The sequence below is a fragment of the Phalaenopsis equestris genome, unplaced genomic scaffold, assembly GCF_001263595.1.
Source record: "Phalaenopsis equestris unplaced genomic scaffold, ASM126359v1 Scaffold224097, whole genome shotgun sequence".
Taxonomy (NCBI): domain Eukaryota; kingdom Viridiplantae; phylum Streptophyta; class Magnoliopsida; order Asparagales; family Orchidaceae; genus Phalaenopsis; species Phalaenopsis equestris.
Window position 1 is genome coordinate 239,820 of NW_018242189.1, and position 18,924 is coordinate 258,743.

At 36.5% G+C, this 18,924-nt stretch overlaps 1 protein-coding gene across 1 annotated transcript in view; it reads right to left on the bottom strand.

Moving 5' to 3' along the window:
- LOC110037728 (2,4-dichlorophenol 6-monooxygenase) overlaps positions 1 to 17,531 on the bottom strand; it is an 81,645-nt gene extending 64,114 nt beyond the window's left edge. Inside the window, 5 exon segments of the mRNA XM_020742438.1 lie at positions 100 to 147; positions 279 to 772; positions 904 to 1,039; positions 10,164 to 10,246; positions 17,256 to 17,531. Coding sequence (XP_020598097.1) covers positions 100 to 147; positions 279 to 772; positions 904 to 1,039; positions 10,164 to 10,246; positions 17,256 to 17,460 — 966 coding nt within the window. The 5' untranslated portion in view covers positions 17,461 to 17,531.
- Positions 17,532 to 18,924: the final 1,393 nt, after the last annotated feature.

The window sequence follows — 18,924 nt, forward strand, 5'->3', positions numbered from 1 at the left end:
TATATATATATATATATTATTCTTTTACTAATAAAATATATTTTATTGCTTCAAAAAGGGGGAAGAAATGAAACAAATGAAGAATAAACGCTCACATACCTTGAAACTGAAATCCTCAAAGTTTTGTTGAGGAGGATAATATGGAATCTGAGGAGAAAAATAGTAATATAAATCAGCCCCCAGGAAAATCAAGTCATGTCACAATTATTCCACTAAATTCAGTTGCAATAAACTAAAATGAATTATATAGCATCGACTACCATCATCAGCTAGATTACCTGCAGCACAAACTCTCCTTCATCGAGATCGTGTGCAACCAGAACACCAATAGCTTTAGAATTGAAAATGAAAAAGAGCATTCCAGGTTTCTTATGCAAGAGGTATTGCCCAAGATATTTGCTCAAGAAATGGACACTGACAAGATTTTGCAAGTCCCGTTCACCTTGCATTTTAATACCAACTAGTTTTCTTATGGTACTCCTTGAACCATCTGAGCCAATGAGAAAACTGCAACGGAAATTCATCCGTTCCACTTTTCCCTTTTTGAGCAAAGAAACACCTACATTGACACCATCTACAGTAGGTTTGACGGACGTGCATTCAACACCCATGAGAATCCGCTTCTCTTGAAACAGACAGTGACTTAAATTCTGAAGTTCATCAAGCGAACATAACTTAAAGCCCAAATTTTCTAACTTCTTCAGTAGCAGTCTAATCAATTTGTACTGCGAGTAGTGAGCAATAGAAACAGGACTAACTTTATTTTCAAAGGCTGAAGAGCATATTCAGAAAGTAAGAAACAACAAAAAAAAGAGGGAATACCAAAATAGTTAGATGCAGTATGTGCAAAATGAACCTAGCATGAACTGCCGTTGCTAAAAAATCTCAAGTTGGCAAGCTTACCTTGAGATTGCATGTGGTCAACTGACCCAATAATGGTACCAGAAACAGAGGTGCAATATAAGAACCTCCTCCATGAATCTACCGGAGGCTGCAATTTCTGGATGTCCTCTGCAAGACCATCCATTTTGTGAAATATCTGTTAAAAAGGCTTCATCAGAACATCAGAAAGAGCAAAATACAAAGAAATCAATTATATTATCTTCTTGTCCTTCTATAAAGTTTGAGCTTCAGTTAATAAGTAAGAATTAGGGTGCGTATGGCGCAGCTTTTTTGCTGAGTTGCAGCACAAAAATACAATTTCTCTTGTTTGGTTGATGCGGTGCAGACGCATTTACCTAAATGAGCCCAATAAGCCGTGACGCTGCCTCGACCCGGCAGTCGCTGTGTTTAAACTTACGCCATTACCCCCGTGCCCCCACTTATCTATGGAGTCCCCTTTCAAGCATCACCTTCAATCCCATCAATTTATCCAGAACTCTGTTGTGGTCACTGGTCTGATAATTTCCAGCTACGAGAGGAATCTTCAACGCCTGACGATTTTTTAATTTTCTTTTTTGACTTCTTCTCTCGGATGGATGCTTTCTCGCTTAACTGGAGAGGGTCAGCGATCCTCTGGCTCGCTGGCTCGCTGGCTCCCTCCATCATGCCTTCATCTTCTGCTTCAGGTTTGTTCTCTTCATTTTTGTCAACTAATTGATTCCAAATAATTAGGCAATTAAACCATCAGTTTCCCTTCTGAGTCCACCAGTTTTTAATATTTCTCTCTAATTGCTTCAGGTTTGTTCTCTTCATTTTTGTCAACTAATTGATTCCAAATAATTAGGCAATTAAGCCATAAATTTCCCTCCTGAGTCCATCAGTTTTTAATATCTCTCTAATTGATTCAATTTGAAGTCCATCGCAATCCGAACCGGGCAGTGCTTCATGTTGAATGGTCTTATATTCCTAGGAAGGTAAATTTTTAGTTCTCCTGAAATTTGATATAAAAAATATTTCAATTGCTGCTAGCCAGGAAAGTAAATATGTAGTCACAAAAGAACTAATGATGGTCCTCGCTTGTTCTGTTGTATATAGAGTTAAAATTGATATTTTTGAATTTTATCATGCTTTGTGTACTTAAGGGAGATGTATTTTCTATTGGTTAAAAAAAAAATATTTGATCAAAGTCAATGCAATGGAAGGAAAAAAAAAGTCGAGGCTTAAGACCAAAATGACTAAATTAAGAATTGGAGATAAACTTTGGTAATTTTAGCAGAATGTAAGATGATAATAATTATTTTTAATGTTTTCCTTTGCATCATTGATTATGGTATCGTGGATCTATTTGCATAACAAATGTTGGATTCAAATGAATGTATGAATAGTCAGACTACATAATTTTTATCCTTTTCTGATGATTCCACCTCCAATAGTGACCATACGTGATAATTTCGTTGGAGAAGAGATTGTCTCGGGAAATTGGTCATCTGCATTTCAAATTCAACATTATGATAATATTAATTATTTTTTAATAGTTTTATTTTTAATTTTGATATTTTGTTATTCATTGTTTAGTGAGGTGTCAATTTTTATTATGTAGGGTCTGTTTGGGGTAACTGTTGCGCAATAGCAATCACAAGAAGCTACTGCCCAGAAGTTGTTGCAGATAAACTGACTATCTGTTTGTTTTTTGCAGTTTGAAAAATCGTTATGTTGCAGCTGTTTCAGGGCAAATGACCATTCTGCCCCTGTATACTAATATGTTTGCAACAAAACTATTCATATCAGTACATTCTATAATTTGAAAGCAAATATCCGATGCAGAACATTATAAAATAAAGTTAGACATCACTAGCAGCAAAATGTATGACTACTAAAATTAAAAAAAATATTAAAATAACAATTAATAAAATGATAATATTAATCGATGCAGAACATTATAAAATAAAGTTAGACACATCACTAACAGCAAAATGTATGACTACTAAAATTAAAAAAAACTATTAAAATAACAATTAATAAAATGATAATATTAATTTTAAAATTCAAACGGCACATGTCACGACCTAAGTCATCATCCATAGATACTCTTCATGCCCGATCACTCTCAGCGATGGATTCTTCCAGCTATCTGCCCACCAAAAATAGTCACACTTTTCCATGATTCTCCTTAGGCACTTGTAAAACTATCTTCCTTAGTTATGTAGCTGACGTGAAGTTAGTAGAGAACTTTAAAGTTCACAGTAGCAGCGCAGTCCTCTGAAGTTACGAGAAATCCTCAAACTCATCTTTTTTGAACGCTTAACAAAACTTACCTTTAGACATGACACAAGTAAAAATTGATCATATAATTAATTAATTATAGTTTTATACAGCTGCAATGTCTCTGAAAACTCATTATACAAACCAAAAAATCTATCACTACAAGAAGACAGCAGACCTTATAAAAAAAGAGTTTTTAGTTGTCTTTAATCTACATAATACCAAGCACGTGTGTCACATATGCATATCACCAAAAAATGTCATCCAGAAGAACCTTAAAAATCATAGCACAGAAAAAAAAAGAACTTAGTTGTCTTCTTTAGAATATCACATGTGACATCAACCAATGGCGACATATAGGCCATCCAGAAGAATTCATATAGACAAACATCTCATCATTGACCTCCAAAACCCACCAAAAGAAAAAAAAAAAGAATGTAAAAGGAAAAAAAACACATACAAATTGCATAAAAAATCAAAACAATAAAATATCAAACATAAGGAACAGAAATAAATATGAACTGTATAAAATACTGATACAATAAAAAGTGAATGTCTTCAATAACCATTATAACTAATAATATGATAAAAATTAACATTCCCTCCAATCACCCTACAACTATCGCATTTGTAATTCATTCTCCCAACTCCGTCATCTTAGTCGCACCTTCCCTGTCTTTAGTGCAGGTTTTGAGAATATCATTTTCAACATTTGATAAAGGTTGTCCAAGACAGTACTCATATGTCTCAACAGGGAAATATTCATCATCCTTGTACGCCCTACGGAAGTCGATGTGTTGCAGAAAGGATGTCAGCAAATATAATTATGGAGAGGCATCGTGGCAATTACAATCTGCACATGTTTGGGAAACTGGTAAAATTGCATATTGCAAAGTATAACACATTTTTGCTTTCAAACATCAAGTCCTCTCAATAACACGGTGCAAAGATGAATGTATTTTGTTAAACGTTTCTTTTCTGCCCCGCGCGACATTGCTGGTTCGTTCAAAATCAAGTATGTGATATCTCGTATCAAGATAGAGCTTCAGAAACCTTCACTGCAACAAATACGCAGCATCGACCAAATAGTATTTATCTGATGTAAATTGAATGAATAATGTTGAAGGTAAAAAGAATTAGAAGGGTATCTTAGTCTCAGGCGAACCTGTGAGGTGGATGTGGAAAATTGTATTTGTTATTCTGAGTTGCATTTATGAATATTCGACTGCATGTGACATTGTCCTCTCAATCGGTCATGACAAAAGTGAAGCACAAGTTGAAGTCACATACCGTCATGACATTCTGAGTTTGAGCCCCACAACGATAGATGAATGTGATCTCATTATTTGGAACACATGCATCAATGTGTGTTTCATCGATTGCTCCAATACAATTCTAAAAAGATAATGAAGTGCTACAAAATTACAATATTTAAATAAAAATTGAATGCAATAAATAGGAGAAATTACCTTAAAGTATTGGGTAAAATCTCTGTAAGACTTCGTTCGAATGTAGGATTTGTTAGTTTTACGAATTCTGAATAAAAAGTAACAAGTGCATTCAACATTATTGAGAAGTATTTGAAAATTGTTTCAGAATAGTGCTAAAATCGCTCTATAGCTCCTCACACTGATTCATTATGCAATAATATATAGAGGGTTATTGCAAAGGCCTCTCGTGAAGTTGTTCTATATGAGTCATGAAGTCTATGATTTTTGTGTAGTTCCTCAAACAGATCAGTGAATATCGTTTGTGTCATGCGGAACATATTGTTAAATCTCGTTGGGTGACTCGCAAGCAACTCCCCAACTCATTTGCCGCCAACATTTGAAGATGTCAAGCAAGGGGAGCACTCTATGTACGAGTTATAATAATCGTACAAGCAACATATTGCAATTGCAACTCTCATGTGCCTTTCTCTAGTTACATCCATGTATTTCAGTATCGAAGTGGCTAATGCATAAGCATCAATGAATTAGCTACAATCATATAAGCTTACGAATAAAACCAACAGAAGAAAATAACATTACAGAAGTAGAAAACATAAAAAGAAATGAAAAAGTTTCAAGTAAAGTGGCATGTTGAAATCAGCATAAATACCCAAAACAACATAAAAAATCATAAACAAATAGAAATGTCCAAAATAAATAAATAAATAACAAATATGAAACGTCCAACAAGACGATACTCATATGCCTCGGCAAGGACATATTTATGATCCTTGTCCGCCCTACAGAAGTCGATGTGTTGCGGGAAGGATGTTGCTGAATATAATTATGAATAGTCATCGTGGCAATCACAATCTGCACGTGTTTGAAAAACGGGTAAGATGGCATGTTGCGAAGTATAATGCATTTTTCTTTCAAATACCAAAAGTCTTCTCAATAACATGGCACAAGGATGAATGTATTCTGTTGAACATTTCTTCCCTGCCCCACACGACATTACTAGTTCGCTCAAAATCAAGTATATGATCTCGTATCAAGATAAGGCTTGAGAAACCTTCACTGCAATGGATACCCAACATCGACCAAATAATATTTATCTAATGTAAATTGAATGAATAGTGTTGAAGGTAAAAAAAATTATGAGAGTATCTTATTCTCAGGCGAACCTATGGGGTAGATGTGAAAAGTTGTATTTGTTATTTCATGTTGCATACATGAATATTCAACTGTCGTGTGACATTGTCCTTCCAATCGGCCATGACAAGTGAAGCACATGTTGAAGTCACATACCGCCGTCATATTCAAAATCGGAGACCCACAACGATCAATGAATGTGATCTTCTCATTATTTGAAACACGTGCATCAATATGTGTTTCATCGATTGCTCAGATACAATTCTAAAAAGATAACAAAATATTGTGTAATTACAATATTTAAATAAAAATTGAATGCAATAAATAAAAGAAATTAACTTAAAGTATCGTGATCTCTATGAGGGTTCGTTCGAATGTAGGATTTGTTAATTTTACGATTTATGAAAAAAAAGTGACAAGTACATTCAAAGTTACTAAGAAGTAACTGCAAATTATTTCAGAAGAGTGTTGAAATCGCTTCATAGCTCCTTACACAGATTCATTCTGCAATAATATATAATGGGTTATTGCTAACGCCTCTCGTGAAGTCGTTCTAGATGAGTCACAAAGTTTGTGATTTCTGTGTAGTTCCTCAAACTGATCAGTGAATATCGTCTGTTTCATGCGGAATATATTGTTAAATCTCGTTGGGTGACCCGCAAGCAACTCCCTAACTCATTTGCTGCCAACAAATAAGGATGTCAAGCAAGGGAAGCACTCCATGTACAACAACAACAACAACAAAGACTTAATCCCACTACGTAGGGTCGGCTACATGAATCTTTTTTCTCCATTACATCCTATAATCAGATCATCAGATGGTCAACGCTTGATGTGACCAAACCATCTAAGACGACTTTTTCTAATTTCGTCTGTCACAGGAGCTACACCAACCCTATCACGGATATATTCATTTTGCATTTTGTCTCTAAGTGTAAAGCCTCTCATCCACCTAATCATTTTCATCTCGACAACACTTAACTTAGTATTATGCTTCTCTTTTAAAGGGGAGCACTCTATATACGAGTTATAATAATCGTACAAAAAGCATACTGCAGCTGCAACTCTCCTGTGTCTTTCTCTAGTTAAATCCATGTATTTCGGTATCAAAATGGCTAACACATAAGCATCAATGAATTAGCTATAATTATTTAAGCTTACAAAAAAAACCAACAGAAGAAAATGACATTACAGAAGTAAGTAGAAAACATAATGAGAAATGAAAAACTCTCAAGCGGCATGTCAAAAGCAGCATATATATCCAAAACAACATGAAAAACTATAAACAAATATAAATGTCCAAAGTAAATAAACAAATAACAAATATGAAATATCCCACAAGAATCTAAGAAAAAAAAGTATCCCTCAAATGTCACTGCTCCCATTAAAATAACATATGTAAGCCACCCTACTATCAGCGGGCATTATTATGAAAAATTCTCTAGGTCGAATCTTCAAGCAACTTCATAAAGAACAAATACAGCGGCATGCCCTCGTAAATTTCTAGAGTTGCATTCAGAATTCGCATAACATGTTAGACAGAAGTTGCTGATGATGGGTCGGGATCATTGGTGCATGAAGTCACCAACCGTGAGATCTATCTCCTAAGGAAAGCAGCTCCCTTTTTTTTCCTTAACCCAGGGAGGCTTTGACCTGCTTGTGAACTCAACTTCATGGAGGTCCGGGTTGGGGGCCTTCATTGAAATCACTTGTTTAATCAGTTGCCAAATTTTCAAGGATGCCATCAAGCCCCGCCCACTGAGGGCATATGTAATTTTGCTCTTTGCCCCAACACCTCCAAACATAGGATCCAACTTTTCCTCCAACTCAAAATCGATTCAACTGTTTTTTTTTTTTTTTTTGCAGCAGGTACCACCTACGAGTTCATAAAACATGTTGGATTTGAAATAAATTAAAAATTGACAAAAATAGGGACATTTAAAAAATGTTCATTGTCAGTCTCTCTGCCCACCACTCCTCGGAAGCATGAATCGTTCATTTTACTGACTCCCACCCCAAGCCCATTGATCCTCGCTTCAATTTCTTTCAAATTTTTTAATCTTTTTTAGCCAACCCCCCTTATTTTTAACTGCATCTTGCCATACTCTCTGTTTATATTTTCCTTAAATTTTTTAATAATATGTTGTCAACCTTTCTTATTGAAAAGGTTGTCGGCATATTTCTCCGTTTGACCTCCATGAGGGAAAAGTCGTAAAATATCAATTTTCTCTATTTATTCCGCATTACAAATGAACTAGCCTCTTTTTTCTTAATCATTATATTATTAGCAAAAAAAAACTAACATAAATAGAAATGTCATAATATTGAAACCTAAAAAATAACAGGAATGTCACAATATCATCACCAATGCCTCTCCACACCACACTACAATATCACATATACATCACCACTGCCACCACCTCACACACCAACACATACACAACAACACCACCACCACCACCTCCACACATCAACAACTTCACACAAACAGAACTGCATAGCAACTACCACCTCCACAACACCATCGCCTTTACACATCCACCAGCACATCTTCTAACACAAACATAACGACACACACCGACCACCACCTCCACACATCCACCAACACATCATTTAACACAAACACAACCACACACCAACCACATCCACTAACACATCCTCTAACACATCTTCTAACACAAACACTAGAAACACAATCACACGCCAACCACCACCTCCATACACATACCAACATACACCAACACCAAACCAATGGTAAAGATAAAACCCCACCATATATTTTTCATTTGATGCAGTTACATACAGGGCACCCGAAGCATTGTCATCAATAAATCAAGCACCCTCTTTCAGTCATTTCTCAAATTCTCATTCAAACATTTCAAACATCAAAGGTAACATTCAAACATCAAAGGTAAAGATAAAACTCCAACCCATAGTTTTCATTTGAGGCTACCACATACAGGTCACCTGAAACATTGCTATCAACAAATCAAGCACCCTCTTTCAGTTATTTCTTAAATTCTCACTCAAACATCAAAGTTAAAAATAAAACCCCACCTCATATTTTTCATTCGATGCTACTACATAAAGGGCACCCGAAACATTGCTATCAACAAATCAAGCATCCTCTTTCAGTCACTTCCCAAATTCTCACTCAAACATCTTTAGATAAAACCTCACCTCATATTTTTCATTTGATGCAGTTACATACAGAGCACTTGAAGCATTGCTATCAACAAATCAAGCACGCTCTTTCAGTCATTTCTCAATTTCTCACTCAAACTTCAAAGGTAAAGATAAAACCCCACCCCATATTTTTCATTTGAGGCTATTAAATACAAGGCACCTGAAACATTGCTATCAACAAATCAAGCGCCCTTTTCAGTCATTTCTCAAATTCTCACTCAAACAACAAAGGTATAGATAAAAGCCCGTTCCATATCACATTAAGCCACAAATTTGCAAAATTCAAATTCCAAATCACAAAGTGAGAGCCACAAATCACAAGATCCAAATTCTCACTTCAAACTGCAAATGAGAAAGACAGAAATAGTAAAATCCAAATTCACACTTTAAACCACAAATTGCAAAAAGAAAGTCATTTTATCAAAAAAAAAAAATAGGTGATACCGTGGGAGGACGTGGGAGGACGGAGAGCACATTAAACAGAGAAAGAGCCGGAGATCGGATGAAAGATGGAGAGTAGAGAGGCAACCCGTTGCCACCAGAGATCCGAAGGCCAAGGGAAAGAAGAAAGGCAACTCATTGCCACCGGAGAAAGAAGAGAGAGATGAGCGATCGAGTGAGGAGTGACTAGGGCAGAAGAAACACAAGAGAGAGGCAGACGTGAGAGGGGAGCACGAGAAATTAGTGGAGTAATAGGTTCGTGAAGAAACGCGGGTCGCGAGGTTGTACCTGCGGCCCGCGTTTAACATAAATTTTTATGAACGTTGTTGTGCCGCTATTTCCTAACGCTACATCCGGCTTTTTTCAGAATGCATCGCGCCAAATAAGCTGCCCCAAACAGGCTCGTAATATTCAAGCTGGATTTCTATTTTCATGTATGAAATGTGCAATCAGGACCGATTATGTCATAAACAGCACAATAATAAAGGGGCGGAAAGGTTTTTTTATCATAAACAGCCGCAACGCAACTGCTGCACAACTCCACAAAACAAAAGAACACACAACTTTCCTGCAATAGCTTCCTAACACAATTGTTGCACAACATCTTTTTAATAAGTTAGAGCTGCCCTAAACAAACCCTTAGATCATCTTGATCAATAGCTACGTAAGTAATGATATACATAATTTTAAAAGAAATGTTATGTAGCCATTCATGCACCATGACAAAAAAGAACCAGCAAACAAATTCAAAAAGCAATCTTCTATTATATTTGGCAATGCTTCTCAGGAATTAATGAAGAAAAAAATAACCTCCATAGATCGGTTGTTAATGAAGTGTGCTTGTGGATGTTCGGAAAAAGCAGCACTTTTTTCCAAGACTGCACACTTGACACCTATAATAATATGATGAAAAAAGATCAGCACCCATCAATGACAAGTAAAAATGATAAGAACTTAATAAAAGAGGTTTTCAAAAAGTAACTCACTGAATATTACTTGGCAGGTATCAGGCAAAAAGATTTCATACATTAGGCAAAGATAATCACTAGCTACAAATACATACGTGGAAAATGCAGCATGTCATAAGAATCAACAAATCCTTTAAAGTGTAACTGTAAAATTGCTCAAACAATACATTCTTCTTTTCATTCATATGGCTGCATGCATCTTCATGAAGAAGGAATCAAACATGCACGCTTCAAAAAAATTAAAAGAAGGAACCAAAAGATACAAGGTAACCATAGGAATATCCAAACTATAAGCGTCAGCTTTGTTGATACCAATTTAGACAAGCAAAGTTCATGATGAATTAAGCAGCAGAATCAGGAATCGTGTTGGAGCTTGATACTTCGATTTTTTTTTAACTATAAGAATTCAAAGTAAGAAAAACCAAAAAGATAAAAAGAAGGAAAATGTTGAAAAAGATGAATAAATGTCTCATGGGGAGAAAGATAAGGTGAAGAGAATAGAAGAAAGAGCACGACTAGAAGAAAAAGTGAGGGATTGATCATCAGAGAGAAAGGCAAAGAAAGGACGTTGTGGGCTCTATAAAGAGAACAGCCCTAAGAGTTTACTTTAGTGAAATTTTACACCACATCAACTCCACTCCTTACATGTAGAAAATTGAGACAAAGTGAAACTCGCATTTTCTAAGCATTTGCTTTCTCTTTCATCATTATTCAAGAGAGTTATTAATATTTTTAAGAAAAAATGAATGCATCAATATGAGTACAAATTGATCTAAAAAAGCTCAAAACTATTTCCGATAATTTTTCTTTTAAATTATTTGATATATTTTCATCTTTTTTTATACTTTCCTCGATTCCTTTCTCTTTTTCTTCTTTTTCTACATTTTGTTTCATTTTTAATTCAAAAAATGTCATTAAATTTTAGAAAGATTTTTCATCTTATCAAGTCACTCAAGCACATGCAATCACAACACTATAAGGTGTTCTTTAAACAAAAGAATTTGCTTGCATGCTTTAGATGTAGTTGCACACTTTTCAAAGTAATACATTTGAATCATATTTTTCTCAAAAAGCGCAAAACGCTTTTGACGTGGGCATCGTTGGGCACATAATCGTGCCAAGCGCAATATGGACCGATTCAGTCCCAACAAATTGACGGCCAGCCGGTTCTCTTGGTTGTATAGGAGTGTCGTCCTATCAGTGGGGCCACTCCTAGTTACCCTAGGTCTATATATGATGCTTTAGTCGTGTTTTGGGTCAGTTTTTGCATGTGTTTTCTTCGGGATAGCTGTCGGCGTCTCCGTTCTTCCCTTCTAGGGTTGTATCCAAAGGTCTGAGTGGTGCTACGGCTCTATCTCGCTTTCGAGTTGGTGATTATCCTCCCCCAGCCCTTCCACATTCTTCCACAATCGCTCTTCATCGCCTTCTCTGCTGCAGCCCGCCCAGAACAATTGTTCTCACTATTCTTCCTGAAGTTTTCCGCCTTTTAGCCGCCAGAATCGCCTTCCCCTCCCTACAACTTACTGTTGTCACTATTTCAACCAACCTGCATCGTTGTCTCTGCCCAGAAATCCCATCGCCTTGTCGTTTTACCACTACCTGACCATCGTAAATCGTTGCCGCCACCCAAAACCCCTTCGTATTGTTGTTTTATTGTTGTTCGGCCATCCTTCATCACAGTTGCCGCCCGACAGAAGAGTGAAGCTTGTCGTTGTCAAGCTGAAGAAGAGTGTCTCGTTGTGGTGGGAGAATCTGAAGAGAGAGATAGAGAGAAGGTCAAAACAGGATCACTACCTGAGAAAAGATGAAGAAAGAGAAGCAGAGAAAGTACCTAGGCCCACACTACCGCCTGGACATGACTTTAAAGCTCCACCACCTACAACAGAGGAAATTTTAGTAAATGAGTTCAAGGCAGAATTTGAGCACCTTAAGCTGAAGTGTGAGCTGACAGAGCTAGAGAAGCACATGTTAGCCAGATACTTGGGAGGCCTGAAATCTTATATCAAATATATGGTCCAACTTTGTTGGGTGGTGTTCAAACAGTGGCAATGAAGATGGAGAGACGGTAGAAGCAGAGCAGCCACCCACCTCCATCCAGATAGCTACCAATAAATGAAGGCATCAGTAAGAGCACGCTTAGGGGATTTGAGAAAACTGGTCATGAGAATAACAACTTTGAGTGAGAACCCTGAGAAGAGTAGAACGTCTAGCACAATTCCAGTCCAGAAATGCTTCAGGTGTCATGGATATAGACACATCGCCTCCAATTGCCCTACGAAGAGAATTGTTTTCTTCACCGAGCAAAGTGCAATAGAAGAAGTGAGCAAAGAGAAGGTAGCTGAAGAGAAAGGTGAGGAGTACCAGCTTTCAACGGATGAGGGCAAAATGCTTGTGATTCGACGGGTCCAACATACGAAGGCTACGAGAGAGCAACGGTGCTTCACCTCAACATCTTTCACACCTGTTCCATTCGAAAAGGAAAAGGTATGCAGTATTATCATTGATGGAGGTAGAAGTAAGAATGTGTTACACACATGGTAGACAAGTTGTGTCTCAATTCTCAGAGACATTCCCAACTACATTCCCTAACTTAGTTGAAGAAGGACCAGGCGAACATTAACGAGACAAGCCTCGTGGAGTTTTCCATTACAAACTAGCTATAGAATTAGGTGTGGTGTGACATCTTTGCCCATGAATGTCTGTGACATTTTGTTGGAGAGACCATGGCAGTTTGATCACAGCTCGAAATTATGGGTTAAAAAAACTACTAATTCACAAAGGATGGTAAGAGCATAGTTCTTCTATCTTCTGCAAAGTTTGAGGTTATAGGCGTTTGTGTCAGCAGAGAAGCGCCAGTAGGATCAATGTTGGTTATGATAAAGGATAATAAGACGTAAGAGCCGATATCAGACACAGAGTAGCTGCCACAGAGAGAGTTTCAAGATAACCTAACCGACAACTTACCACCACGGCCACCACTATTAGAGGATCGGTTTGTCTTCACCTCTGAGATAGATGAACCAACATTGGGCTACTCTAAGAGGATTCTGCAGAGCACACTTGGCATGAAATTCGAGTTCAATTCAACGCGACACCCACAGATAGCTGGACAAAGGCGATGGTTACACTATTCAAAAACCTTTCTCAAGTTCTTAGGGGAACAACGCATCTAACAGCAGGATTAAGGACCCTCCAACCCCGGGAGATTAAGACATTTCCACTACCTTCAATATGGTCGATTAGACTCCACGAAATAAAGAGACAGAAGCTTTGACGGATGAAGATGGAGCTCCCCCGAACCCCGAAAGACTGACATGGGCGTCGATGGGCGTAGAATTGCGCCAGAAGTGATATGGATAGGTTCATTCAAGGCATGTCGAGAGTCCTCTAGGCTGCATCGGAGTGTCGCCCAATAGGTGCGGCCACTCCTACTTACCTTAGGCCTATATTTGTTGCTTTTGTAGTGTTTTAGGGTCAATTTTTGCATGTTTTTTTCAGGACAGTTGTCAGCATCTCTATTTTTCCCTTCTATGATTGTATCCAATGGTTTGAATGATGCTTTGGTTGCATCTTGCTCTCGAGGTAGTGATTATCCTTCCTCAACCATTCTGCATCCTTCCCACATTGCTCCTCGTCGCCTTCTCAGTTGCAAACCACCCAGAACAACTGTTGTTACTGTCCTTTTTGCACTTTTCCGCTCTTCAACCGCCAACTTCGCCTTTCCCTCTTCCACCTTGCTAGTGCCGCCCAAAAACGCCTTTGACTTTTCGTTTTACCATTTTTTGGTCATCCTGCATTGATAGTGTCGCCCAAAAACCCCTTCACCAAGTTGTTTTACCGTTGTTTGGCAATCCTACATCGTTATCGCCTCCTATAAACCCGTTTGCCTTGTTGTTTTACCACAGTCTGCCCATTCTGCATTGTTGCTGCCGCTTAGAAACCCTTTCGCCTAGTTGTTTTAAAGTTGTCTGGCAATCCTACATCATTTTTGTCTCCTATAAACCCTTTTCCTTGTTGTTTTACCGCTGCCCGGCCACTATCGGTCGACCCACCACCCGAGATCCACCCTAGCAGTGTGTTATGTCATGTTTGTTGTTATTTCCTATTTTCACTTGTGTGGTTATAATTTCCTATTTAAATTCAGCAATAAATTTTTTTCCTGTTGTTAATTGGTTGAACTCCAGTATCAACTCCTCAAGCCACAATTTTTATTTTCATGTCATTAGCACTGAAATGTTCATTGACAAACGTGCAGTATTTATTGCAGCATTATGTGTTCCGTAGGTTGGTGCACATCTTGGAGAGTGCAAGTTTTTCATAGCGTATGGGTTTCAGTGTGCCCTACATTGAACTGGAATTTGACCAATGATGTGTCCACCATTTAAATTATGCAGGTTACATTCTGGCGCCTCTGAACTACTATATAGTTTGTCATTCATACATATTTAGCTGTGTTTTGTCATACATATTTAGTGGTGATTTGTCCAATTGTAGGCCTATTGAAGCAAATTTGTATGCATTTTGATGCAAATTGATGTGATCGTTTGTGTTCATTTTCAAGTTCATTGTATACAGCAGTATTAAGTTTTTTTATAAGCGCTTGAAAAGATAACAATTTGTCAGTATTTTGGTCATATTAAATGCCTGGGCAGAGATCCCATGAGGAAAAATTCATGTTTATAAATAAAGGTGTCAAATATGCTACTTTTGTGTTCCATTTCAATTACAAAGAGTTTTAAAAGATAGTGGCGAGCTAATAAAGACCATGTGAGTCTAGTTTAGTTCATTTTTTTTAAACTTAAAAATGTTCATTATCTTTTAGAATTTTTGTCCCTCCTTTCAGTGTCATTATTTTCTCTCAATATTTTAGCAGCTCTTCCTCCTCGTCCCCGCATAGGATAACAAGAAATAATGTGTGAAATACCAACTACACTAAGAAAGGCATGTTTAAGTGATACAAAGAACAAAATGGTCAAATACCGTCTTAAGGAAAATTGTTTTGTGTGGGGCTGGAATAGCACCAAGATGAGTCGATTTTATGGCCACCTGTTGACCTCTAAAGCTATTCCGCAACCAATTAATTCAAACCTAACAATAGCAATGAAGGATTGAAATAGAATCCTACAAGTTGAGTTTAAAATGCCTCAACCATAATATAAAATCTTTAATTAATGTCCATTTCACAAAACAAACAATTGAAACACGCTCGAAAAGTCTAAATTAGCAAAGATGCTTACATTGCGCAATTCATCGAATGAGAAACAGTTGAGATATTCATCAGAGTGTCAGGCAAATGACAAAAAATTATAAGATCCAAAATACACACATGCCAAAAAATATAAAAAACAATTTTATTGTTATTAAAGCATAATTTAATTAAATTATTTTCATTTAATTAAATGTAATGCATATAATATGGACAAATCCATTTAAAATTGGTCTAAATTGAAAAATCAAACCAAACAGAATATATTTAATAGTTTAGTTTAGTATATTAATGAGTGGTTTGGTTTATTAGAATTGTGATTTCTAGTTTGGTTTTAGAAAAAAAATTTCATTAAATTGAAAACAGAAAAGCTATAACAAATATCTAATTTCAAATAACTGAAATGTGATTATCATAATATACATACATATATATATATATATATCTCATTTTCGTCTTATATAATAATTTGATTTTAGTATTTGCATTCTTAAAACTAAAAGTTCACATCTCTTTTAAAATTCTATTAAACCAAACAATGATCATTTTAGTTCTATTCTACCTATAATTTGGTCGGCTTCATTCTACCTATAATTTTGTTTGTTTGATTTGGTTCACTAATTCAGTCGAACTAATCGAATGCACACACCTAAGTGAGAAATTCAAGATGATTAAGGAAAATGATTACTTCTGTTGAACAAAAGCATCTTCAAAACTATGCTTGTAGCATAAAAAAGTGGCCATAAGACCAAGTAATGTCAAGTCTAAAATCACTTACCTAGCAAATCAAAGGGGATATATAATCAAGCTAACGATTCAACAAGAGCCTAGGTAGCCAAGCGTGCCATGATTTGCAAGGAGTTTATAGCCAATGTTGTCACCAAACTTACTTTAAATTGATATTTTTGCTGTAGTAATATGAGAAAAAGAACTCATAAAATATTGTATGAAAGAAAGGCTTATATAAATGATATCCAATATAAAATGTTGTGCTTGATTTTCATAGAAGATGTTTGGCTCTTTTTGAGAGATTATTTCATTTTCACCTGAGATCATTTAGTATACTAAAGTCATTAAATTCTTCTCCAATCAAAGAGGTGATCACTGAGTTCAAGCAACTGTCTAATGGATCCCAAGCCAACCCAAAATCCTTCATTGAAATGACTGGCTCATAACTTAGCTTGGCTTCCATCGGTCCTAGTTCAGCATTTGACATATTCCACATCATAGCTTGGCTTTCTAGATATGAAATTTGATGGCAAATGTGCAGCTGATCTATAACGGTCAGTAATTGTATCCAGTGTGGCAAATTTGGAAACTCTATCTAGAGCCTTTTAAATTTGTAAGAAGATCCAAGTTTATCTTAATTTGCGTTTGAGGTACATATCAGAGAATTTTATATCTCTGACCGTATTTGCATATTATAACACGAACGAAGCATGAAATGGAAAGATAAGATATTGTTCAAACTGTATATTGAAATCATTAGCAGATTATCTCTTTCCATGTTTCCCCCGTTGTTCTAGGTATCGAAAATTAGTGACGAATAACGGCTTAGGTTTTCCATTAAACAGCTAGTAGGTGGTACAAATAACTTTAATACGAATCGCCCACATAGATGTACTTTGAAGCAAAAAGAAGCGTCTTATATAATGCCAGTAATGAGAGAGAGAGAGAGAGAGAGAGAGAGAGAGAGAGAGAGATCAAAGAATGATAAAAAGAGTAAACCTAATTTGGTAAGGAGAAATGAGAGAACAAGCCCAACAGGGCCGGCCCCCACGATCAGGACAGGAATGTAGGGCTCGACACCTTCGTCGAAGGGGCATACGGCGCTTGGCGATGACATCGATGAGAATAGTCGTGTTCTTGTCGAGAAGAAGGAGCGGCGGCAACCTGCCAACCTCCCGAGAAATCTCGCCCCAATGCCATCCATTGAACTGTGGGAGGACGAATGTTGGGAGAATTCGGTAGCGGTTGCTGGGGTTTATGGAAAGAAAAAAATTATTCCATGACACCGCATGTGTGTTTGGTGGCACGTTTTTAACTTTTTTGTTTTTTGTTTTTTTTTTTTAAGAAAAAAGAAATTTTTGATTGGCGGTGTAGATCGGGGAAAAGATTTGCGTAATTTGCGTACGTCAAAGGGTACGCATCTCTGCATACATAATAGTATACACGGGAGTTACATGAGAGTTACATGGGAGTTAGCGTGTACACGAGAGTTACATAGGAGTTACAAGCATGTATAATTGTTACAGCGGGGTTACACGGGATTTAAATAGGAGGTTACACGGAAGTTACACGGGAGGTACAACAGGTTATAACCCCCTTGTAACTCTCATGTAACTCTCATGTACACTATTATGTACGCAGAGATGCGTAACCCTTGACGTACGCAAATTTTTTCCGTAGATCGGACACCGCATGTGAAATAATTTTTCCAAAAGAAATTTCAGGTTTTAAGATACATAACACCCAAAACATCTCTATTAATAAATTGCACCCCTAAACTTGCATATACATATAAAGCACTTAAAAGTCATTGAACACATCAAATTTAACACTATTTATCTCCATTTCCTCTTTTCGTTTATTCCCATATTAAGGCTCTGTTTGGCGCAACTACAGCTTCTCAACTTTTCAGTTGCAATTGCACTGCCTTAGGAAGCTGTTGCGAGGAAGCTAGCTGCTTGTTTGTTGCAGGCGTGTGAAAACAGCTGTGGGGCAGCTGTTTAAGGAAAATTGATCATTCTGTCCCTATTCAGTAAATTTATTTGTAATAGAACTGTGACACCCACTTATTTAATAATTAAGAAGCAGAAATTAAAAATAAAGATGAATTTATTTTGAAGTTCACAAATATGTTCAAAATAATGATGAATTTATTGGAATTCATTATTAGCTTGAATTGTAGTTGGAAAATCAAATTCCTTCCTTCCCACATTTCTCAACAGTTTCAAGGTACAAAATGCAATGTATAAGGCAAAATAGAGATTGTAATATCAAAATACAGTGCTTCCAACATATTCTCAACAGTTATAAACTGAAGGAGACATATTCGATGTGATTTTACAACAAAGTCTGGAACCTGGTTTAAAATCGACCAAGCACACAGCGCTAACTCCAACAGTAAAGAAGATTATCTGAAATGCTTACTTGCAATTAGTAGAAATATTTTGCATTAATTGTAACCTACATGAATAAAGTACAATAAAAAAAGAGAAAGGAAACATTTCTTTGTTTACATTATTTAATGTGTGGTTTCGTTACATAGTTCTTTCCTTGAAACTTTGTAGAATTCATGTATTTTAAATAATAGAATATATAAACTGCAGTTATCCATCTCTCAATATCATAAAAGAAAAATATAAATACGATAAAATTTAAAAATCCTTATATA